The 26,313-nt window shown below is 27.3% G+C and overlaps 1 protein-coding gene across 4 annotated transcripts in view; it reads left to right on the forward strand.

Annotated features, from left to right (window-relative positions):
- The window catches only part of LOC136082297 (uncharacterized), a 68,566-nt gene that overhangs the window by 20,320 nt on the left and 21,933 nt on the right, over positions 1–26,313 (forward strand). For all 4 annotated transcript variants that reach the window (XM_065801080.1, XM_065801079.1, XM_065801077.1 and 1 more), the window contains exons 3-4: positions 15,726–17,038; positions 19,037–19,232. In XM_065801080.1, the coding sequence (XP_065657152.1) occupies positions 15,726–17,038; positions 19,037–19,232 (1,509 nt within the window). The remainder of the gene's footprint in view (positions 1–15,725; positions 17,039–19,036; positions 19,233–26,313) is intronic.

Here is a 26,313-nt window from a genome sequence, read left to right on the forward strand (position 1 = left end):
TTAAAGCTTGATTGTGGCTTTTTAATGCTTAAAAAATGTGCTTAAAAAACCTGACAAAAGAATAAAGTCTGGATAAACAAACAAACTTAAACAATAAAAAAAGGTAAAAAATCATAACGAAGGAGATATTAAAAAAAAAAAATTATTTAAAAATTACAGCTTTAAAAAAAAAGTTGACTAATATAAAACTGAAAAATTAAAACACTAGTAGACAAATGCTAAGTTATGCTTATAATTATGTTAAGGTTGAATATCTTTAAAGTTTTTTCTTTTAGTTTTAATCTTTTTTAATGTTTTTATAATATAAGGCGAACTCTTATGTTTTTACAGTATTAAGCAAACTATTTAAATAAAAAATTTATCATAAAATAAAATCTTTCATAAAATTGTATTCGAACAATTATAAAATGAACAAATTTTTTAAATTAAATATAATTTTTTTAAATATTCTTAATTTATATTTAATGTTTTTTAAAACAATTATTAAAATTTGTTACTTTATTTAAAAGCGTTCAAAAAATATTTGTAAACTTTTTAATTAAGTATTTTTATACTAAATAATTTCTATATTAAGGTAGTATAAAAACATTTAATTAGAAAGTTTAAAACAAAATAAAAACTTTGTTATGTTTTCAACTATATTAACTTTATAAATTACAAAAAAAATGTTAATTAAAACACATAGTTGTTGTCGTTGTTTATAAAATTAATAAATTGTTTTAAAACATTTACATTCATTGTTTAGAAAAAAATACTTTTGAAATAAATAAAAATTTTATTTAATATTTTATTATAATTTTTTTAATAGCATAATAAATTATCATAAATAATAAAACTTTGTTTAAAAGCGTTTAGCACAGTGTTAAAACATTTCATTAGAGAGCATTATGAAAAATAACTTTATTATATTTTCAACTATTAAATTTTTGTATTAAACTAAAAGTTTATTGAAACATTTTCGTTGTTGTGTATAAAATTAATTGTACAAATTATATTAAAAATTTGTAAAATATTAATAACTTTTGATAATTTAAATAAAATGTTTTTTATAGTACACAATAATTAAGAGCAATTTTTTTTCTTCTATATTGCAGTATTGTGTAGTGGTATATATGCGGTAGTGGTCTAGTGGTAAAGCGCTCGCTTCATAAGCGAGAGGTTCCGAGTTTGATCCCCACCACGTCCCTGGTAGTACCGCGCTCAACTTGTTTCTCCGCGCAGCGGCCTTGTTCGTCAAGGTTCGTGTTTCGAAGTTATAGAGTTGAGAGAGGGCTATAACCACTATTAAGTAGCCTCCTCATCTGTAGAGGAGGTGAATAACAAAAAAAAACAAAAAAAAATTTAGGTGCCCCAAGAAATCCTTAGGTTTTTATCACAGAGCACCGCTGAATGCATTTGAAAGGAAGTTCATGCCTCCTTCCTTACTGATGTTATAAAACTTGCCCAGAGATGGCATTGAACCACAGATCTCTAGTTTCTGAGGCAAGCGCGTTTGTTTCAGAAACTAGAGGTTGGTGTGTTAACCACTGCGGCTGCTTAAATTTCCTCTTTATTACTTTATTTTAACTTTTTATTATTTACTTTATTTTTGAAACTTTTTCAAAAATCTTAAAAGACATGGTCAAGTTGTTGCAAAAAAAAATGAAATGCGTGGTCAGGAATAGCGTGCGATGGCATGTCTTTCCTGTCCACGACTAGAAAAGTGTCCCACATATATTAAGAATTACTGCAAAATACCTAAGAAAAGTGCTATCATTGACAGATACCATTATCTTGAAAAAAACTAGAAGTGTCACAAAAGATTTAAAATGATCGCTGAAGAATTAGAATCTTTGGGACCAAAAAATTAAATTTCCTCATCGTAAAATTGAAGTCTATACTGAAAAGAGCAGAAAATTTAATATCTAAACATGACACCTTTATAAAGTGTCCTGGTCAAAATGATTAAAAAGTAACTTTTGCTGGTAAATTTGACATCACCAGTACAAATTGAGAGTAGCTTTGCGGGGAAGATAAGCAGCAATATAAAAAGCAAGTTTTAAGTAAAAGAAAGGTGGAGTACACTATGATAAAATGCTTAATCCGTGCATCAATCAAGTTTTTAACCTAAATGTGCTACACTTTTATAACCTAAATGTACTACACTAGTGACCTGTAGAACAATAAAGGAGTTCGTTCAGTTCATTATTCTGTCACAATGTCATTCCCTGATTCCTTGGCAAAAACTTTCTACCTGATATAGCTGTTGTCTATACTCTCAAAACTATTCAACAAGTGCTTATCAGAGTCTTGTTTTCCAGCCTGCTGGAAAACGGCATCTGTTATCCCTATCTTTAAAAATTCTGGAGAGCGATCTGATTCGTCTAAAAACCGTCCCATTAGTCTTCTTCCTATCATAAGCAAGGTTTTTGAGTCTTCAATTAACAAACACTTAATTTCTCATCTTGAATCTAATAACTTACTTTCTGACCATCAATATGGATTTTGATCTTCTCGTTCTACAGCTGATTTGCTAACAGTAATAACTGATAGGTTTTATCCTGCATTAGATAAAGGTTGAGAGGTTATGGCCATCGTTCTTGACATTTCAAAAGCTTTTGATAAAGTTTGGCATGCTGGTCTTCTCCATTAGCTTTCTTCTTATGGTGTATCCGGCAACATCTTTAGGATTATTGAATCCTTCCTTTCCAATCGTAGTATAAAAGTTGTCCTCGATGGACAGTACTCTTTTTCTTATTCTGTAACTTCAGGGGTTCCTCTTTTTAATTTACATTAACAATCTTCCAGATATTCTCACATCTAAGGTGGCATTGTTTGCTGATGATACCACCATTTATTCTTGTTGTGATAAGAAACCAACACCCTCTGATTGCTTGGAGGGGGCATTTGAGCTTGTGAACTTTAATTCAGATAAAACTCAATTTTTTTCTTTAAGTCGTCCGTCAATCAGTATCTTGCTCTACAATCTTCATCTTTTTTCTTTCAGTAACTTTGAACTTTAATTAGTGGCTGCCTGCAGCCTTGTTGGAAGCGAAGACGTTTTAAAAAAAAAAAAAAAACGCTCTTGTCTAGTGACTTAGAAAACAACTCAGACACTATGACAAATTCTATGAGCTTCCTAAAAAAAAAGTCATTGTCTTATCACACCTTTCTACAATTGTTGTTATCACACCTTTCTATAGGCACTTGTTTTAGTCAGTAGTGTTAAAATAAGTATCAGGAAAGTGTCTGCATTATTTTCTGATGGTTTCAGTTTACCCATGCCCTCTATTGCAGGAATTCTGAAAACAATCAAGAAACAGGCTGAAAACATGAAAATAAATATGAAGAGAACTTTGATGGATGAAAATTGGGCACTGCATTTGGACAGCAGACTTGTTCATTTATTTGTAGTCATTTATTTGGCTGGACATTTGGTTTTCAGATCATTATTTTTAATAAAAAGTTCCTATACTAAGTTGGCATGTTGTTCAAAATTTTAATAATCTTAAAAAGAGATTTATGTAAGGAATATATTTTATGCAATTTTTGAATTGCAAAGTTCCTAAAAGTCTCAATTTATGCTTTATATTCAGAAACAAAACTCTGCATGTAGTTTTTTAGGGTTTGTTGAAGAACTTAGAATGTGGTCAAAAGGTCAAGTTAATTCTTTTTGTTTTGGTGTTCCCATGATCTGGAGAGAGTGAATCAGAAGAAAGTTCTAGTGATGAGTTTCAAGTCGGCAACTCCAGTGGACCTCAACAATTTTCTCAAGCTGAATTAAATAACCTGCACCAAGATTTGGACTCCCAAAACAATCTGATGAGTTACTAGGATCCAGGCTGCAAGAGAAGAGTTTAATAATAAATGGAACTTCTTTTTCTTGGTATAGAAACAGAGAAAAACATTTTTAGCCTTATTTTTTTCAAGATGGTAAGCTAGTCTATTATTCTAATATTAATGGTTTAATGTCCACGTTCAAAGTTCAACATATAGCTGAAATTTGGAGACTGTTTATTGATTCCTTGAAAAGAAGTTAAAAGCTGTTTTACTTCACAATGGGAATAAGTACGCATCAATATCTGTTGGTCATTCAGGACATTTGTCAGAAACTTATGGTAACCTGGCATTGATCTTGAATAAGTTTAAGTACAAGGAATCCAATTGGGCAGTTTGTGGGATATTAAAGTAATTTCTATGATACTTGGACAGCAAGGTGGTTACACAAAACTTTCCGTTTTCTTTGTGAATTGGATAACGGGTGATGCGGAAGTTATCGGACAAATCCTAATTTCATTATTTGAGCATAATAATTAGTTTTTGTGGTTTATCTTTAATTTTATCATAAAAACTGATTATTATTTGAGCATAATAATCAGTTTTTGTGGTAAAATGAGGTTAAATGCAGCTGAACGAGAATCTTTTCGAAAGCGACTAAAAATGTTTTTTGTAAATAAACCTAATATCAAAAAAAAAAAAAAAATCGTAAATCATTTTGAAAAGGAAGGATTTGCTCAAAGTACAATATATGATAACCTAAAAAGACTTGAAACTGTTCAATCGTTTTCTGATAGAAAGCACCCTGGTCGTCCGACATCCTGGACTAGAGAAAAGGAAGCCGAATTAACGAGACTTGTCAACAATCGAAAAGGGGTCAGTCAGAGAAAAATAGGCATTAAATTCGGTGAAAATCAATCGACAATTGGTTGTCAGTTAAAAAAAATGAATATTAAATATAGAAAACGTGAAAAGACTCTAAAATACACTATAGAACAACAAATAAAAGCAAAGAAAAGAAGCAGGAAACTAGTTAACCAACTCTATAACACAAAATTGCTTCTAGTCATCGATGACGAAAAATACTTTTGTTTTGCAGGGGACAACATGCCTGGAAATTCTGGATACTACACAAACAACAAAAAGACATGCCCAGAAAGTGTTCGTTTTATAGGAAAAGAGAAATTTCCAAAATAATTACTAATGTGGATAGCCATATCTGACTGTGGTATGTCCGAGCCATTGTTTCGCACTTCTAAGGCTGTAGCGATCAATTCATCAATCTATATTAATGAATGTTTAGAAAAACGACTTCTTCCATTTATTCACAAGTATCATGGAGACTTTAACTATTGTTTTTGGCCAGATTTAGCAAGTTCTCATTATTCTAAAGATTCTCTAAATTGGATGGACCAATATGTCTATTACATTGATAAAGAATCCAATCCTCCAAATGTGCCTGTTTTTATTTTGTCCGATAACTTCCGCATCACCCGTTAGTCGTGCTAAAGCTAAACACTGGAACCAGAAAGCGTGGCCGAAAAGAACATTGAAGATCAGAGAGAAAAACGTGCCTTAAAATCTTAGGCTGATCTTAAAAAGGTCTTTCTCCCACTGCTCCATATCAAACTTGGTATAATGAAGCAGTTTGTGAAGGCATTGCCAAAAAATGACGAGACATTTAAATACTTTTCAAGCAAGTTTCCTTGTCTGTCTGAAACAAAGCTGAAATAGGGAATTTTTGTTGGTCTTGACATTTGTAAGCTGATGAAAGATAGCAACTTTGAAAATGTGATGAATGATGTTGAGAGGTCAGCATGGAATTTTTTTAAAGATGTAGTTACAAAGTTTCTAGAGAATCAGAAGGACCTGGACTTTAAAATTTTGTGCAGTTTTAAAAGTATGGGATGCTCAATGAGTTTTGAACTCCTATTTAATTTACTTCCAGAAAAATCTTGGTGCAGTTAGTGAAGAGCAAGATGAGACATTTCACCAAGATATCAAGGAAATGGAGAGAAGGTATCAAGGTTGATGGGATACAAATATGATGGGTGACTACTTCTGGATGTTGCATAGGAAAAGTATAATGCCCCACAAAAGAAAAAAACATAAAACAAAGCTTCAAAACTAAAAAAAACAAACAGATTTTATAAACATTTATAATTGTATATAATGTAAATAAAATATTTTATTACTTAAAATTAAACTTGTATAATTATATGACTTTTTTCCTTTTGAACATTCCCTACAGAAGTAGTGTAAGATGGCTTTTGCCTATACTTTAATTTACACTTTGCTGAAATCTTTATGTGATGGGTTGAAGCGGATGTCATTCTTGAATACAGCATATCGAAATACATATAGTTAGGGTTCGAAACTTATGCGCATATCGGCAAATATACGCGCATACCATTCAATAAATTATGCACACAATATGCATATGATACGCATACAAATTTAACAGATGAATGGTATGTAAAATTAACTAAATATTGTCAAATGTAGAAGAAAATGTTTTTTAAATTAAACATAGGTGACTTAAAATTAAAAGAAATAATTTTTCATTTGGTTTTTTGTAATTAATTTTATTAGTAAATATTTCAAATTATTTTAATAATTTTTAAACAAATTTCTATCAAAAAACTTAATTATTTAATTTATTTTTGTATTACATTTGCTCATCTATAATTTTTTTACACTCAAACTCGCTGAGAAGTGCTCCTTCTAAAATAATTAAAATAATTAAAATGCTCTTCTAAAATAATTAAAATGTCCTTCCTCTAAAATGTCATTTTTGTCTTTTGTATCCATCAAATAACTATTGGTATATATGAAAACTAATTTTTTATGTGCTTGTTTGTCAAGCGATTTCTCAATCATGAATGAATAAATCAAAAAATCAACCAAATTCTCTCTGCTGTCGCTGACGAACAAATTATTTCAACAATAGATTTTGCAACTTCAAAGACTGCTATATATTTCTGAGGATTAGCAATGTTCCAATAATTCTTTGCACTCATTTTGAAAATTGTCTCTTTTCTTTTTTCTGTCAGTGTTGTCATTTCTCCAACAAAATCTCAGCAATTGTTGGATTTGTTTTGGAGGCTAATTCTGAAATTGAACTGGTTATATCAGTCTTATCCTCACCAAAATAGAATCCTTCTGCAGCATACTTCGGTGTCAACTTATAGGCAATTCCCATATTTGAGGTGACAAGGAATTTAAAGCGCTTTATAACCATTTCCTAAATAGTTTTCTACTTAGCGAATTTCTTGTACATTTCACCAAAGATAATGGAGCATCATCATTTTCAAAACACCAAAGATAATGGAGCATCATCATTTTCAAGTCTTCCAATGATGTTAGAAGGATATTCGATATCTTTCACTGCAGCAATTAGGGTTAGGGTTGCAGCTGCAGCGTTTTGAATTATGCCCAATCTGTTGATGGAAGTTTAGAAAAATGGTTTTGTATTTGATGCTTTGGTATAAAAATTCACTATATGATTGCCACCAATATTTGTCTAACCATCACTGACGAGCGTTAAATTTTTCAGATGATTCGAGAATTTCTTCCAATTTAGCAGAGCGTTCTGCATACTTTTTATCAAGAAGCAAACATGACAGCGTTTTACCGCATGGTATTGATGGTGCATACGATGGAATAAATGCTTTGATTAAATCCTTAATCAAAGCACTTAATCCAGCTTCAGATTCAACAAGAAGAAGAGATATTCCAGTTCGTAATAAGAAATTTGCTAATTTCATATCGATTTCTTTTTTGATTCTTCAGGATTCACCACATTGTCAACTACTTCGTATGCTTCAGCTGAGTTTGTTGTTGAATGATGATGCTGTTGTTGAAGTTGATTGATGATTCGGCTTTTCATTTTGCAAACAATTGCTTCTCATCTTCACTATATCTGCGCATACAATGTTTCCGAGCCCTACATGTAGTTCACCCATTACTATTTTTAAAAAAAATTTATAATTTTAATTTGCATACCTGTGTTATTAATGATGCACGCAAACACAATGGAATTAATGGAACCATTTTTATTTTTTTTTCATAATTTCATTTTCATTCATTATTTATTAAATATGATTAACGAAAAGAAATAAAACAAAACAGATATTGACTACAACAAAAAAAAACATTTCTGATTGCTTCACTTACAGAGTTTTCTTGGTTCTGGTACTCAAAATTAAGCAACTTATATCATGAGTGAAGGTTCTCTAAGCATAAAGTTACAGCTGCTAAAAGAATGAAAAAATAGTCATTGGAAGAAAAAACTGGTGTATGTGAAGCAAAGCAAGTTCAGTCTGTTTTTACAGAAAATAAAAAAACACACTTAAAAACACTATTTTTAAGCATGTATAGAATTTTAGTAAAAAAAACTATTTACAAATTTCAAATTCCATCTTTTAAATGCTTAAAGCTATCAGGGTATACATAGGGATGTAGGAAACACATATCACAACAGAAAATCTGGACTTGAATTTAGTAGAGCTATAATGGATATATTTTTAAGTGATCTTAGAAAAGGTATTTATAAAACAAGGTTTTTTTATTGTAGACAAAACTAGGGATGTTAAGATTAAAACAATGTGTATTATACATTAGTTATGCAGTTAATGGAAAACCATATACTTGTTTCTTAACTACCATAGTGCTACTAGACCAAATGCAGAGTAGTTACAAAAGCTTACTTATAAAGCTCTTACAAACTGAAGTAAAACGGGAAACACCAGTTTCAGTACTTGGAGCTGCTGGGTTTGATAATGTACAATATGATTGTATTAACATAAAGGAACAAGAACATGAATGAACCATGACCTGTATAATATGAGTCATGTGTGTTCCACCCCGACCATTTCTATACTTATTCTTTATATGGTCAATATTTTTAGAAAGCAGTAGAAAATGAAAAATATTTTAAAATATATATATTAATGACAGGATTTATATATATTAATGACAGGATTTATATATATTAATGACAGGATTTATATATATATTAATGGCAAGATTTATATATATTAATGACAGGACTTATATATACTAATGACAGGACTTGAACCCTTGCATTGTTTTTCAGAAGTGCAGCGAGCTAACCACTTCGGCCACTTCGGCACACTATACTGCCTTTTTTTAACACTTTAACTTTACTTTATAAAACAGCAAATAAACGCTATAAATCAAAAATAAGGAGATTTTGTTGCAATGCAATTTTTAAATAAAAGTAAAAATATCAATAGAACTTCAAAAATGTTTTAATTTGTATTTTTAAAAATCAAAAAAGATTTAAAAAAAAAAAAAGGAAGCACAAGGATTTAAATCACGGCATTTCACTTCAGAATACTACAACCTAACCACTTTGGCCGCAAAGGTGTATTGTTTGAAGAATTTTTTAATACAATCTAATAAAGAAAAAACTTTATAAAATGGCAAATTATTGCTATGAATCAAAATTCAAGAGATGTTGCTGTAATGCAATTTTCAAGTAAAAGTATAACTGTAAAACGTGATATATGTTTAGCATTACATAATTTAAAGTTTACATAAGCTAGATATTTGCATACACTTTCGTTTACATTTTCTTATAAAAAAAGTGGTGCAACCCAGGTCTAACGGCTGTCATAAGTTCTATCAAAACATGCATGAATGAGTAATGGAACAGCAACATTAAATTCAGTATTAAAATATTATAGGATTTTAAAAATTAAAGATTTAAGTTTAGTTTTGAAGTAATGTAAAATAGTTTTGCAATACTTTTTTAAGTAAAAACTTTTTTCCTATTATCTGTTAACTAATTTATTATGCAAAACATAAATCTCTTTATCATAATATGTGAAAACAAATAAAAAAATTTTTTTTTCCTTAAAAACAAAGAAATATTTTTTTTAAAGAGAATTCTTGTCACAAATGTATTAATTTTTTTTTCTTAAAAATTCAATATCGCTTAAAGTTCTTTTGATGTATTTTATTTATGAACATATATTATGTTTACAAATATCTTATTGCTAACTGATAAAATCTATCTATAAGTTTTTTATAATCTTTATTGAAAATAGTTCAATACATTAGAAAGTAAGTAAATTATGATAAAAAAACAAAAGATTATGTTAAGTTTAAGATTGTTTTAATAAATAAATTATGAGTAAATCTTTTTCATATATCAAATTTAGATTTCATCAGTAATTTTTGTTGTATTAGTTTAAATGATTTTTGACACAGTTTTTTGTACTTTAAAATATGCTAATGATGTAATTTAACTTTTAATTATGTAAAACTTTTAATAATGTCAAAGCAGAGTTAGAGTTATATTTATTAGCGTTAAGTATTTTTGTTACACAATGAAATTTCATTTCAAGGTTTGTTGAAAAGTTTTTATTATTAGATAATTAATTTCTTTTTTTATCATTTTAAGATACAATATCTCTTTGTAACTAAATATAAAATAGAATTACTGAATAACGTTTGTTAACAGTTTTTAACTTTTGATTTTAACATTTTGTAATATGTTTTTGACATTTGATTACTTCTCTATCGTCAATTACACTTTTTTTATTAATCATTTAATTTTTAATTAAACAGTTATTTTTCTTGTATTTTAGTATTAAATACTTTTTTTTCAGTTTTTTTACTCAAGAAAAAATACCCAAAAAATTAAAAATGCGGAACTTCTAATTATCATAATTGAGGACTCAAGTAAGATACATACAATATTCCATTTGTCCAACAGGTGTCACTCCCCACTGTGATGCGACTGAGAAAAAAACAGAAGTTCCATCCCTGTAAACATATCTTATATTTTTTGATGGGTGATGTTTTTTCATAAGAAACCAAAAATAAATATATATTTACTCATTTCATATTTTTTCTCATAGTGTAAGACCATGGCCATCATATTTTCTGAAAAAAAAAGTCAAAAAGTGACTGTCTTAGTATGCAGACATTGACTGACTTAAAAAGGTAGGGAGTGTACATACATTGTAAAAAGAGTGTACATACATTGTAAAAACTAATGAGAATACATTGTAAAAAGGTAGGGAGTGTACATACATGTAGGGAGTGTACATACATTGACTGAATTAAATTGGTAGAACAAGCAGGAAGTGTATATTCATCAAGTGAATGAATACTTAGAACATGTAAGAAGTATACATACATTGACTGGCTTAAATGGCCCTATTTAAGGGCTTCCTGCTTACACTACCTATAGGTAGTGTAAGCAGTGCCTTACTCTTAGGTAGAACATGAAAGCAGTGCCACTAGATTGACTGAGGATTTTGTAACCACCTACTTATTTTAAAAAAATCAGCTACAAGTTTTGTACTGTATGAAAGATATTATAAATTTCGTTTTTAGTATAAGAAGGGATTATAAACACTTATAGTAAAAACAATACCCATGGGTCAGTCTTTCTTAAGAGAAACTCACTGTATAATAATGACCTTAATTCATAATTAATTGCCAATTAAAAGGCATAAGTTTTTACCATTTATTTACATTTGTTAATTTTATAAATTAAATAAAATATGTTTGTTGAAATATTTTTCCAAATATTTCACCTTCATTCATAAACTTTAATGTAAGAACAATTTCTGAAATTAGCATCTTTTTACAAACCACTGTATTAGATAATTTTATATTAAATTTATTAATTGACGGACCTAAAAACAAAATAATTTTTAAACTTGACACAGTTTTTGTTATTAAAATGGAGTTTTCTAAAGAAAGCAATAATGTGTTCATAGTGGAGAAGAACTGCCTGCATTTTGCTGTATAAGCAATTAAGGCATTTATATCAGTGCTCAAAAGCTGGCGATCATTAAGAGTTTTATTACAGTCAACAGTGGCAAAGTACTGGGGAAATGCTTGGACTGCTATACTTTAACAAATGTTGTTCAGTGTCATCCAAAGCATGGACATTACTTTGAAAAACATATTTGTTTAACAAAAGTTGGCAAAATTTTTAGCAAATTTTTTTTCTCCTGGATTGTGTTCTTTTTTTTAAACAATTTATGTGCAGCTTTTGTTGACTTACGGGCTAGGCCCAATATTATTTTCACTTTTTTCACTTAATATTCTAATAAACTCTTTCTGATTTTCATCACTTATTTGCAATTTGATGTCTCTAAATTAAAAATATTTCTGTTGAAAATTAATAAGTATTTGCAAATAGTTTTTACTGAATTTATTTCTCATATATTGAATTACACTTCACAAAATTCTTCAATTAGGTGAAAATTTAATCTTTTTAGAAAGTTGTTTTAAAGCTTATAGCTATTTCTGTTGTAGCATATATCTTAGGCCCCATGTTTAATATGAAGTTGGTGTCATGCACTATTTTTTTGTATTGCACTCTATCTCTTTCATAATGTTTTAGATTTTCATGTTTAATGAAGATTCATAAAAGATAAGATGCTGCATAATAGACAGCAATCAAAGATTCCATGCTGAATGTCAATTATCTGCTTATATAATAGACAGCAATCAAAGATTCCATGCTGAATGTCAATTACCTGCTTATATAATAGACAGCAATCAAAGATTCCATGCTGAATGTCAATTATCTGCTTATATAATAGACAGCAATCAAAGATTCCATGCTGAATGTCAATTATCTGCTTATATAATAGACAGCAATCAAAGATTCCATGCTGAATGTCAATTATCTGCTTATATAGATTTTGTTCTATAGAATTTAATTTTATACATTAAACTGATTCAGAAGTAAACTTATTCAAACTTATTAGAAGAATCATCTCAAGTAAAACCCAATTATGTAACAATAAATAATGTAGTTATGTGATAAAAATTATTGTCAAAACCAAAACTATGTAAAGCGCTTATAAAAGATATTACTATAAAAAAGGCTGTCTTTATTGATTTGTCAAAAATATACTAAAGAGCAATTACTTTTTTCAAATCAGAAAATAAAAAATTCATTTTTCGAATGCCATGCATAATGCAAAATACATTAGTTAATTCATCTTTATTAAACTAAATATCTCTATAGCTTGTTTTTTATACAGAGTAATAGTTTTTCAAGCTTTCTTTATGTGCAGTTAGTAGTTAATCCTTTTCTTTATGTGCAGCTAGTAGTTAATCACATAAAACCTTAATGATTGTTGTTGTTGTTGTTGTTTTTTTTAGTGTTTTTTTCTTTACTTGACTTTTTGATGTTACTAAGTGTCTACTTGCTAGCTAATTTTAATCAGTTTTTTTGGCATCTAAATAATTTTTGGACTTACAAGCAGTACAACTAAGATAAGTTATTGAAACTGTCAACCAGTCAAATGTCTTTAGGTTTTCCTCTATTATATGTAAGGCCAGAAAAATGTGTGAAAACATTGAGGATAGGATATGCAAAATTCAATATTTAACGTTTTATTTGTTTGCTTTATTTCATTGTAATTATCCTAATTGCATTTATATTGCTATTTAATTTTTTCCTCCTGCCCCATGATAAGCTCTAAACAAGTTTTACAGAGACAATTTTTTAATTTTAAAAACGTAGAAGTTGCCGGATCTCTCACTTTCAGGTATTTTACATTAAATATGTCTTAACAATTTACTTTTGTTATTATTTTTTTAATTAAAATTTTAGAAAGTAAAAAAACAATGTAAAAAGCTTTTAGATTATTTATTAAAGTTTGTTAAAGACAAATTTAAATAAAAAAAAGATAAAAAAAATTTATAAATTCATTCAAAGATATTGTTATAAAGTTTTAAAATCTTATTTTGAAATAAATTTTTTAATAAAGTTATTAAAATTGTTAAATTCTAATTTGGATTTCAAATTTAAAAACTTGGGTTATATATCCCGTGGCTTTTAAGCAAATAATTCTTGACATGTTAAAAAAAGTTCAATTTAGAGATTTTTTTTAAGTGCTTTTGTTTACTATCTCCATTCCAACACTCAATTGTGTTTTTTAAGTTTGTTTAATTTTTTTAGAAATTCAAAGCTACAGTTTTTAACTTTTTTCAAACATGTTTTCAAATTATAATACTTAAAGTTTAACTTTTGACAGCTTTCACAATATGCTGTTGCCATGGTTCAGTTATTCAACTCATTGTTCATATTTAATATCCAATTTTACAACTTTTATTTTACGCATTCTATAGTAAGAATAAAAGATTATATAATTAAAAGATTTTATAATTATAATAATTATAATTATAAAATTATTTTATCACTTGACAAAAAGTTTATTTTATACTGTTATTTAAATTAAATTCTCTGAAAACTTTACTAAAAAACCTCATCTTAAACACTAATGATTATATGAATTTTTATTAATCCAAAAAATCTTAAAATTAGTGTATAAACTAACTTTGTGCTGAAAATATACAATGAAAACTCTAAAATATAAAAAATACTACTAAACATACTTATTTACAAATACGTGAACAACCATGTATTTCCTATATAGCAAATTATGTACTAACATATTTATGTGTATTGAAATTAGATTTGTTTAACTTCTTTTACACTTAGAATTCTATAATATTTAAATTTTAAACATTTTGATTGGGCTATAAAACTTTTAATTTAATTTTTGATTCAAGTGAAAACAACACTTTTTTTTAAAAGTTGTTTTTAATTGTTAATATTTTAAAGTAAACCTTAATAATAAGTAATTTAATAGATAGCAGACCATGATCTAAAACATAAAAACAGTACTGAATTTTCGTAGCACAGGAGATCTAAAGGATTCTGTTATAAATGAACATTTTGAACGTAGAATTAAAAATTTTTCTATTCAAAAAAGTTTTTTTTTCTTTTCAAAATTGTTGCTCTCTCAACCCTTTAATTCAAAACTTGTCAAAACATGATGACGCTGTCAAAACATGATGACGTTGTCAAAACATGATGACGCTGTCAAAATATGATGATGCTGTCATACCTGATGATGCTGTCAAAACATGATGACGCTGTCAAAACATGATGATGCTGTCAAAACATGATGACGCTGTCAAAACTTGATGACGCTGTCAAAATATGATGACGCTGTCAAAACATGATAACGCTGTCAAAACATGATGACGCTGTCAAAACTTGATGACGCTGTCAAAACATGATGACGCTGACAAAACATGATGACGCTGTCAAAACATGATAACGCTGTCAAAACATGATGATGCTGTCAAAACATGATGACGCTGTCAAAACATGAGCGCAGAGAAACAAGTTGCACATGGAACTATCAGTTATAATTTTAAAACAATTTGCTTTTTGAAAATGAAAAAATATAAGATTTTATGCAATCAAAATAACCTTAAGCATTTCACATATTTTGCATGTAAATTGTGTAGCACATATAATGGCATTTTACCACTATTGCAACTATATGTCTTATCTGCTAATATAAAAAGTCACAAAACATTATCAGGAGGTATTGTGAGGCGTAAAAAATGCATACACTAAACATCCATCAAGAGGTAGAGTGAAGTAATTCTGCTTCTTCTTCCGCAAGGTTTAATTTTAAATTGATGCAATTAAAACTTATTTTATTTTAAAAAATGAAAAGTTTTATTTTATATATTACATAAAATTTGATTTAAATATATTACAATATAATAAATTGGTTATATATTATCTTCTAATATTACATATTTAGTATAACCTCTACATTTTTTTTAATTTTACAAAGGCAATGCAATAGTTTTACATAGTTATCTAAAGTTTTGGAAGCTTAGGTTCTACTATTATTAAGTTCAGTAATATTATTATTGATGTAAGGTGTTATACATAACTTATGTTTAAGCTTCTGGTACTTATTTTGCTAAAAATTTGCATAACATAATTAGTTCTATGTAATTTTGTTTAAACTTAATTATTATAACTGTTGTTAGCCAGTTACAATACATAAAGTTATGTGTATATTGTAATTGCCTATTATATTATTATAGATAACGTATTATGTTCATTCTTTTATTATCATAATAATTTTTCTCAGGAATTTATGATTGGAATACTAGAAAAGAATTTGCATATGGTCATGCTTTAAGTTTATATGAAAAAGATTTAAACTCAAATATTTCCACAGGTGATCCAGTAGCTGATGCTCTTGCAATTGTAACATACCAAAGTTGTAGTATACTCTCTCTAGCTGATGGAGTGAGCTGGGGAAAAAAATCTAAACTTTCGTCAAATTCTGCAGTTTATGGTGCAACCGTTTATTTATGTAAGAATATTGATAAATGTTTTACAACAAAGGATGTGTTCAAACATATATGGGAAGCTTTCAAAAAGGCTCAGAATGAAATAGTTGGTAAAGAAGCTACTTTAACCACATTATGTGTTGGTGTTGTTGTGCAGCTTCAGGAGAAAAAAGATAGGTGGGCACTTTGTGTTATAAATGTTGGTGACTCTTACGCTTACTTTTATAATAAGAAAACTGGTGTAAAAGAAGTTACATGTGGTTCTCATCCAATAGGTAAGGAGAGAGATATGAGGTTTAGTGGTGGGTCTCTTGGACCAGCAGATGGGTTTAACCCAGATCTTGGTAACCTCACTTGCTCCTTTGTCATAATTGAAAAAGATGATATTGTCTTTCTATGTAGTGATGGAATTTCTGATAATTATGACCCTGCCATTGCTATGTTTAATCCAAAAACTGATATATCTAATCCAAACGAAACAAAAAACACTAGTAAATCCAATGACGACAAAAAACTTATTAACCCTAATTTAGATAAAAATATGCCTGATTCTAACAACTGTTTCACCAATAATAATTATTTTGTTTCTAGTTCCGAACCATATTATTGCAATGAGAATGATGAAATTCAACATCTTGTTGAAGAAGATGTTAAACTTGTGTTATTAAATACTATTGAATACAATGATCAAAAACATTTAATAAAAATAGACAATGAACCACAGGATGTAAGTAATAAAGACATATTTAAGCAAAATCAAACAGATTTTGATCCGCACTGCAAAAAAAGTTCAAAAAAATCTTTGGAAAAAAATGAAGAAAGTTTATTAGAAAATAAAAATTCAAACGAGATTCCTTTAAGAACTTTTTCTGTTTCAAAAGGTCCTGAAATAGGTGAAAAAAGTACTGGTACCAAATTGACACCTAGTAGTGGTAGTTCTGAAAATAAACATCCTGAAAAAATGAATGAAACAGAATATAACAATGGTTTAGAAAAAAATGAAATAAAAGATAAAAGTAAATCTGAAACCGATATTTCTTCAAGTGTAGATACAATACATTTGACACCACATGAGCGTCAAGATGCAATATTAAACAGAATGACTAAGGTTGGTTTATTTTTTTATAGATATTTTGTTTATATATATATATATTTGAACACAATATTTAAGTTTACAAATAGTACAAATATTAATACAAGAGTATTTTTTTTTTTAATGTAAGTTTGCCTCAAAAAAATTGTTTATTGTTATAATAATTATAAATATATACAGGCAGTTTGCTTGTTGAACCTTTAGGTTAAAAACAGAAGAAACTTTACAAAGACAAAATTCATCTGAAGTGTCATTTCTTCTTGTCTTGATAAAAAGCCAACACTCCCTGATTGCTTGAAGGGGACATTTAAGCTTGAAAAAAGCTACATCATAGGGCTCTTAGTGGCTGGTGAACTTTAACTCAGATAAAACTTTTTTCAACTAATTGTTATCACAATAATCTAGATCTTCCTATTAATTCATATTTATATTATTATTATATAGTAATTATATTTATGAACTGTAATGTACTTAATGAGTCATCTACCCTTTGTCTTCTAAGATAAACTCTTATTTTTGTACTTTCTTGGAAATCATATATCAAATCTATTACAAAATTAGCATCTGCTAAGGTTGTATCTCTTATTGTGCTTGCCACTTTCTTACTCCGGATTCTATTATTTATCTCTATAAATCTCTAATCCATCCTTGTATGGAATGTTGCCGTATTTGGAGCAAATCTTCGAATGATGTCATTTTTATTTTTAGACAAGGTGCAAAAACACATTTTAAAATAGTTGGACCTGTTCTTGCAGCCAATCTTCAACGATTGTCATATCATCTAAATGGTTCTTCTCTTTTTCTTTTCTATAAATACTATAATGACCGCTGCTCTAAAAGGCTAGTGTCTTTTGTACCATCTACTAAAATTCATTCTTGTGTTACTCATCATTCAATTAAGTCTCATCCTTTTACTGTGGCTGTTCCAAATTAGTATGTTGTTATTAATAGGACACTTTGTTTCCCATCATATTCTAATATCAGTTTACTATTGTTTGTTCTCCTCCCATATAATGTATTGTTGCATTGTTTGGGGTCGAAAAATTCTCCAATTAAATTGAATAAACAGTTTAAAGCCTGTTTCCAATAAGAATTATGAAATTTTTATTATATTATTTTTATCTTTTGTTATTATTGCTTTAATATATTACTGTATTAATAAAACTATTATTATTTTTTATTTCATACTACTTTTTTTAACTTTATTACTATTATTGTTATTTAGTTGACTTATTAATATTATTTATAATGATAGTGATAATGGTAATAGCTTTATTTCTTTTACTATCTTATGTTAGTTTTCATTGTTCATCTTTTTTTTTCTTTTTATTCATTTATTTTTAAATTCTCTCTATTTTATTTAATGTAAACTTTTATAAGGTGTCACTCTATTGACTAGTTTTTAACTAGAGAAGTGGCACTTAGCCTAATTTATGTAAGTTTATAATTTATTATTGTAAATTTCTATATTTTATAGTGAAATAAATGGTTTAATGATTTTTTTTTGGAAAAATTTACTAAACTATTCTTCCATATTGTAAAAGAATATTAAAATGTGTTTTAAACAAGCTTTTATGTATAACAAACATACAAGCTATGTATAACACAACATATATTTCACAGCAACTTTTTACAGAATAAGAGACTTATTCATAACTTTTTCTTCATTCTGCTTTTATAAATTTTTCCTTTTTTTTCATATTTCAATGTATGAGGATTTAAAGTGAATTTCCAACAGCATAATTGCTTTTAAAGTTAGACAGATTTGGATTTTTTTAACCTTTGGTTGTTTTTTCCAACACCTAAATCCAAAAATGAGGTTTTCGAAATAACTGACTCTTGTGTTTTTACAATTTAAATTAATTTTAAAAATTGGTAATTAATATTATTTTTTATAATGGAAAAAAAAAAAATTGTTTTATAATCGAATTTGCCATTTGTTGTAAAAAATTATAGTGAAAAATTATTTTTCATTAAATTTTTTTTGACAATTATTTATGGTTTTATGCTTAGGTTATTAATGAAATAACTTCAAAAAATTCTGACGAAGGTGAGGTTGTAACAGCAGATAATGTTTGTGGGAGTATTATTAATTTTGTTGTAAAAAGAACAGCGGAAAAACGTAGGGTTTTAGAAAAACTCCAAATGAAAAAAAAAAATTCTCCAAATGAAAAGAAAAATAAAGATAATATTAAAAAGATTTTAGAAGGTAACTTTCAAATTTTTTTTACTGTATGATTAAATTATTATTTACTTTTCACTAAATTACTATCACTGAATTGGTTGATTCGAGCCACATTTGCAGAAAATTCCATTTTTAATTTTTTAATCTTTTAACAAAAACAAAAAAGATAAGAAAAGGATTGACCATCAGTCAAAAAATGTGTTGAAACTTCTGCTGATTCTGCAGAAATTTTAGTATCATCTTAACACTAAGTAACACTTAGAAATTAACTACAATTCAGCATATATAGTCTGTATAATAATATGTGTGCATCAAAATATCTCACTGGACAGTGTCTAGTGGATGCCATTTGACCTAGCTAGATCTTTTTTATTAAGATTTATATTTTTATCCTATATGAAAAATAATGTTTTCCTTTCACGTTATGAAATAACGTAAAATGATCTAATTTAATACACTATTAAAAAAGGCAATAACGGGTTGTATCTTTTCTTATCCAAACTTATCAGTTGGTTTATACACTTTATGCTGCAAGTGTTATCCAAACTGATCAGTTGGTGTATGTACTTTATGCTGCAAGTGATCCTATCTTTACATACACATAGTAAAAAAAGTGAAAAAAATGCAATTAGCAAAAAAAATAACAAAATAAATAAACAGTTAAGTTTGTAAAAACAAAATTTAAATTTTACTAAAATATTCAAGCACACAAGCATTATTAAAAGTTTACCAATTATGAAGTAACATAAACTAATTAAGATGCTAGTGCCAATAAATAAAGCATTACTACATCAAGTATTTCAAACTTTTGATTAAATAGTTTATTTTAATTTGAATCTAAATAAATATGTTCATTGAATTGTTTAAAATAAACTTGTGGTTTTTACAATCCTTTTTGATTGCATGACATCATCTTTTTTAAACTTTTCTTTTTTATTGCATGGCCTCTTCTTTTTCAAACTTTTCTTTTTGATTGCATGGCCTCTTCTTTTTTAAACTTTTCTTTTTTATTGCATGGCGTCTTCTTTTTTAAACTTTACTTTTTGATTGCATGGCCTCTTCTTTTTTAAACTTTTTACACACTTAAAAATAGTGCGATGTAAACAGTTGCTTGTTTCTGTAAAAGCAAGTCTTGAATTATAAATTCTTTTATAGACAAGAAAACAATCTTGAAAATTAATAAACTCCATAGTTCCACACTTCTGAAATATAGCCACATCACTAATACTACACTGATATAAAATTTGATTCATGTTTTTGCTTTTTTACAGATAACTATTAAGACTTTGTTTTAAACCTCACACTCCTTAAGCTGAAATATGAAAGTTGATAACTTGCTGGTCCAAGAAAGTCATAAAAGTAGAAAATTGAGATTCATTAAAGTGATAAAATTAAGTTTTTCATGTTCATATAATAAAGAACTAAATGATACAGAAAATCAACAATAAAATCATGGCTATTTCCAGTATTAAAATCAACAATGCTGCATTCTGTATTTATATCAGAATTAATAAAGAGTTTACAAATTTCTTTGTTATGATGATTATACATATTATTTGCATCTATATTAATGTTATTTTCTTTCTTTTCTACAAGAAAATCTATAAGATGTAAACTTTTGATTAAATCTATAGTTTTGTAAGCTTTTTTTTTGAAAAATTTTTCTTTTATCCTTTTTCCAAGTTTGTCATCGAATCTTAAGTTATTCCTGTTTTTTTTTAAGATTACACCAGCTGGAAATTGTTCAACCAGCTGGAAAATGTTCAAGGCAGCAAGAATCAGATGAGAATAAATCCTAATAACATTGTTTTATTGCACTTTTTTACACATTTTCTTCAGAATTGGTATTAAGTTTTTTTGCAATTTGTATTGATTGTCCTCATTTTATTCCCAGAAAGCTTTGCGAAAAGGTTATTAAATCTATTTTTAGAACTGCAATGGTATCCTATTTGATCAGTAAGAATACACCAACTTCATTATGAAAAATTTAAATACCTCCTAAGTTGAAATTATTAAGTTAAGTTACTAAATATTTTTGATTAGAAAAATAAAAATAGTTTTAAGACTACAACAATCTTTACTTAAAAGCATAAAATTTTTATTGAATAAGCCAAATTAATTCTATTAACATTAAATAAAAGCACATAAAAGCATTCTTATTTACACTAAGAGATTGATACTTGTTAACGCAATCTAAAAAAAAAAGTTCTACAAGGTTGCACTCATAACTAGGGATGTATCGGAATTCCATTCCACCTGGATTTTTTAGATCATTCTGGTTCCAGCGGGAGTTACAATATTTCAGGCTGGAATGCCAGAATTTTTTTTTTTTAAAGACATGTGACACAGACTGTGTAAATTAAATCAAAAAATTATTATCCTACAGGGCAATGAAGAAATATAGGTAAACCTAGGTAAAAAATACAAAACTCTTAACAAATACAATGTAACTTTATTTGCAGTAATTAATTATGTAAGATTTCTAGAAATTTAGGAAAATATTGGTGCAAAAAGAGTTGCTATCCAGTTTTGGGCAACAAACTAGCTCTTTCTTCATCAAAAATGTTATCTGCCTCTGAGAACAGTCTCATTTTAAATGTTACTTAAATTTTAAATAATTAAAAAGTATAGGATGCCTAATATAGTAAATATTTCAATTTTATTCTAAATGGAAAAATAGTAAACAAAGTATTATTTTTAAATATAAATTTTATGCAGGTTAAAACTTTAGAGAAAGAGAAGAACACTTTTTCAACTTGTTATTTAATAAAGTGTTCCATAATTTAGGACCTCTGATGGCAATAGAAAATTTGGTAACCAAATAGTGCATTTTAGGTTGCTCATAATTGTAATTTGAAAATCTTGTAGGGTACACATGATTAATTTTATTGAAAAGTGTACTAAATATTATTTTATGATGAAGTTTGTACATAAATATAAGTATTTGATAAAGGTGTAACTGAAAAACATTGAGTGTGTGATGATTTTTAAGTAGTTCTTTGGAATGTGTAAATTGTCCTGCACTTGAAATAATTCTGACAGCGTGTTTTTGCCTACTAAGCAGTTTTTTAACTTTACTTACATTAGAGCTGGACCATGCAATATTTGCATAGTTTTTATAACAATGTATGAAAGAAAAATATAAGATTTTCAAGCAGTTTTTGGTTTAATAAATGCTTAGCTTTGTATAGTATGCCAATATTTTTTGAAATTTTATCTTCCATCGTTTTTATGTGTTCTCTCCATGTCAAGTTTTTGTCAAGTATCACTCCTAAAAACTTTAATGATGACTCCAATATAAAGATCAGGAAGTTTTAATAGAACAATTTCTTTATTATAATTAGTATTTAGTTAGTATAACTAGTATTCATTATAATTAATTTTATTTAAATTTAATGACAATTTCTTTGCCTTAAACAATTCCGCTAGATTTAAAAATTCCTTGTTTACTATTATTAATAAAAGGTAATATCTCCATTAGAATAAAATAAATTGCAAATAAAATTGAGTTATATATATATGCAAGTAAAACTGAGTTTAAAATGTTTGAAAACTTTTGGAAATCATTTACATAAATAAGAAATAAAAGTGGATCCAGAGGGGAACACTGCAAGTTCTAGTTATTATTTTAGCTTATAAATATGTTATGTAACCACAATGCTGAGGTGTAGCCTTTCACTTTCAATCTTAAAGGTGAAAAATTACATAAATGTATTTCTCGTTCTAGATTAAATTTTATTAACAATTCTGGCAAATCCGATTCCGACCATTTAAAAATATATATATATATATATATATATATATATATATATATATATATATATATATATATATATATATATATATATATATATTTAAATGGGTGTACTTCTATGTTATGTTTGACTGTCTTTAACCACAATAAAATTTTATGTTATTTTGCTACTTGATTTAAAAAAAATTTTATATGGATATTTGGTACTATGAAATTAAATAATTTCTTCTTTGCTTAATTATTTTTGCCAAGATTCCAAGATTATTTTTTTTAGATGTGACTTTTTTTTACAGATAGTTACATTTTCAACTGATTTATTGCAATTTTTCTCAATCAATGGTCTTTTTTTTTTAGTTCTGGTGTTTTTTATTTTAGTTCTGGTCTTTTTTTTTTTCCATTTTTTTTTAGACTTGGTTTTTTAAAATGTTTTTTCCTACACTTATAATTTATGAATTCAAATAAAATCACAAATTTATATATATATAACTGTGTAAAAACGTGTATACTATGTAAAAAGGTGAGCGTATTTCCCACAAATAGTTGTAATAATGAAAAAATAACGATTAAAAATAACTTAAAGTTTGAGTGCTGCAAAACCTTGCAAACTTTTTATAAACTTGTATAAAATAAATAAATGCAAACTTAATAAAATAATAACTTAATAAACTTGTATAAAAATAAACTTAATAAACTTGTATAAAAATAAACTTAATAAATTTGTATAAAATAAATAATAAATGCAAACTTTTTATAAACTTGTATAAAATAAAATAAATTTTATTTGCTGCAATATAAAAAAAACTATGAGTATAAAAAAATTCTTTATGAAATTTAAAACACCTGATTTTGAAAAAATTTTGTGGGTTAGGACTGTATTGTCTTATCCTGCAACTTTTTTGCAACTTTTGCTTTTAGCTAATCTTTTTGTTTAACTACACTTTTAAGATTTTTCAATAATGGCTGTACCTTAAATAATTTGTTATTTTCATTTTAGAGTTTTTTTTTCTTTTTAAAGTAGTCATTAAGGTGCAAATACTGGCTTTGTAAAACAGATATAAAAACATTTTATATTTGTTTAATGATGCCCAATACATTGCATATTGTGGCATTTTGATAAATGACATTTAAAATTAAATGTCTATATATATCGTTCAATTTCTTTCACAGTGGTGCTAATAAATCCATTTTGTATAAAGGCTTCATTTGGATACTAAAAATTTTAGAGGTCACTTAAACTAAACCATAATATTAAACTTTTACAAAAATTTTTTCCTTTAAAAAAAAAGTTCAAATCAAGTTTATGAAAACATATTAACAAAATGATTAGTTTTATATCCAAAATTATGTAGTCATTTGTGAAAAACTAAACAGCTGGCTATTTAAGAATAAGCACATCATTTTTTTTCAGTGGTTGTATTAAAATCTTTTTAATTGTTTTGTATTTTGTTTAAAACATGTTGTGGTTTCAAAAAAATGTGTTAATTTTTGGATTTAACTTGAAATTAGTTTTAAAAATGATAAAAGAAGAAGACATAAGAGAAAAAATTATGTACAAATATTTACAAAACCCTAATAGTAGCTACAATTCAATAGCAAAATCGTTGCAAATACATCCATACACCGTTAGTCGTGTTATTCAATGTTTTTCTCAAACAAAATCGATTAAACGCAAATCTGGTGGTAGAAGAAAGGAAGGTTTTAAAGATATAAAACTAGTTAGAAAACAGGTTAACAGTTTTAAGAATAACCCAAGCCTTTCATTAAGAGAAAGCGCAAAAATATATGGATTTTCTCATAGTTTTGTTGCAAAAGTTAAAAACAAACATGGTTTTCATTCTTTCAAAGCACAAAAAGTGCCCAACCGTTCTGAAACTCAACAGAAAAGTGCAAGAACCCGCTGCAGAAAGTTGTGACAATTTTATTTTCTAAAAATTTCTGTATTATTAAAGACGATGAAACTTATATCAAGTACGATCATCAACAAATTCCTGGTGCTGTTTATTATATTGCCAAATATAGAGGAAAAGCAGATAAAAAATTTAAATATACAAAATATGACAAGTTCGCTAAAAAAGCTTTGATTTGGCAAGCTATTTGCAGTTGCGGCATAAAATCAGCACCTTATATTTCTCAATCCACACTTTCTGGTCAAATATATGTTAAAGAATGTTTACAAAAAACGCCTTTTACCTCTCATTAAATCACACAACAACAGACCTGTGTTCTGGCCTAATTTAGCTTCAATTTATTATTGTAAACTAGCTATGGAATGGTATAAAAAGAATTATGTGAAATTTGTGCTTAAAACAGAAAATCCTCTAAACTACCCAGAATTGAGAGTTATTAAAAAGTACTGGGCTATTATTAAAAAAAAAAGAAAAAAACTTGTTAAAAAAAAACTTATTAAAAAAAATAATAAAGCTTTGCAGAAACATTAAAGATATTAAAATATCATTTAAAAAAGCATCAAATAGTTTTGATTTTTATTCTGTGCGCAAGCTTATGGGTACCACTAAAGCAAAAGCTCGAAATTTGATTAGATTCCCACAGGAATAATTAATTTTTTTTTTAATGTTTGATCTTCTTATTTTATTGTATTAAAATTATTACTTGGTTTGAAATAAAAACTGAGGAGTACTTTTTTTAAGTTGTTTTTCTACTTTCATATTTGTTTCATGTACACGCTTTAAATAATACAAAAATAATATGGTGCTCTGTATAACAACAAAAGAATAGGCAAATGCAAAGTATATATTTGAGTAATTTAAACATGTACAAATCAGTAGGTTCAATGAAGATTACAAATAAAAAAGGTCAGAGTACTGAACCTTGTGAACTTCACTAGTAACCATCTTCCTTGAAATATATTCTCTTATCACCACCCTCTGAATTCGGTTTGACAAAAAAGCTTTACACCAATTTAACAAAGATGATACAAAGCCCAGTCTAAATTTTTTTCCAGTAATTTCCTGTGAGAAACTTAAAAACTTTGGTTATTAACAATACTAAGTTGCTCTTTAGAAATCAAATTGTTTTCAACGAGGTACACCATCGTTTGATCTCTAATAGTTAACTTCATAATTTTACTAACGATTGGTGTTAATGAAACTGGTCTATAATTGTTATAGTTACCCTTTTTGAATAATGAAAAAATGCTTGCACATGACCTTAACTTTGAAATAGTTCCTGTAATAAACAATTTATCATATATTAATGCTAAAGGACTCAACAAAGATACCGAACACTTCTTTAAAACTTTTGGATGAACATTATCTGGACCTGCTGATTTGGGAATTTGTATAAAGAAAGAGTAAAGATACGGTGAATTTGTATGAAGAAAGATTAAAGATA

The sequence above is a fragment of the Hydra vulgaris genome, chromosome 07 (assembly GCF_038396675.1).
Source record: "Hydra vulgaris chromosome 07, alternate assembly HydraT2T_AEP".
NCBI classification, from domain to species: Eukaryota; Metazoa; Cnidaria; class Hydrozoa; order Anthoathecata; family Hydridae; genus Hydra; species Hydra vulgaris.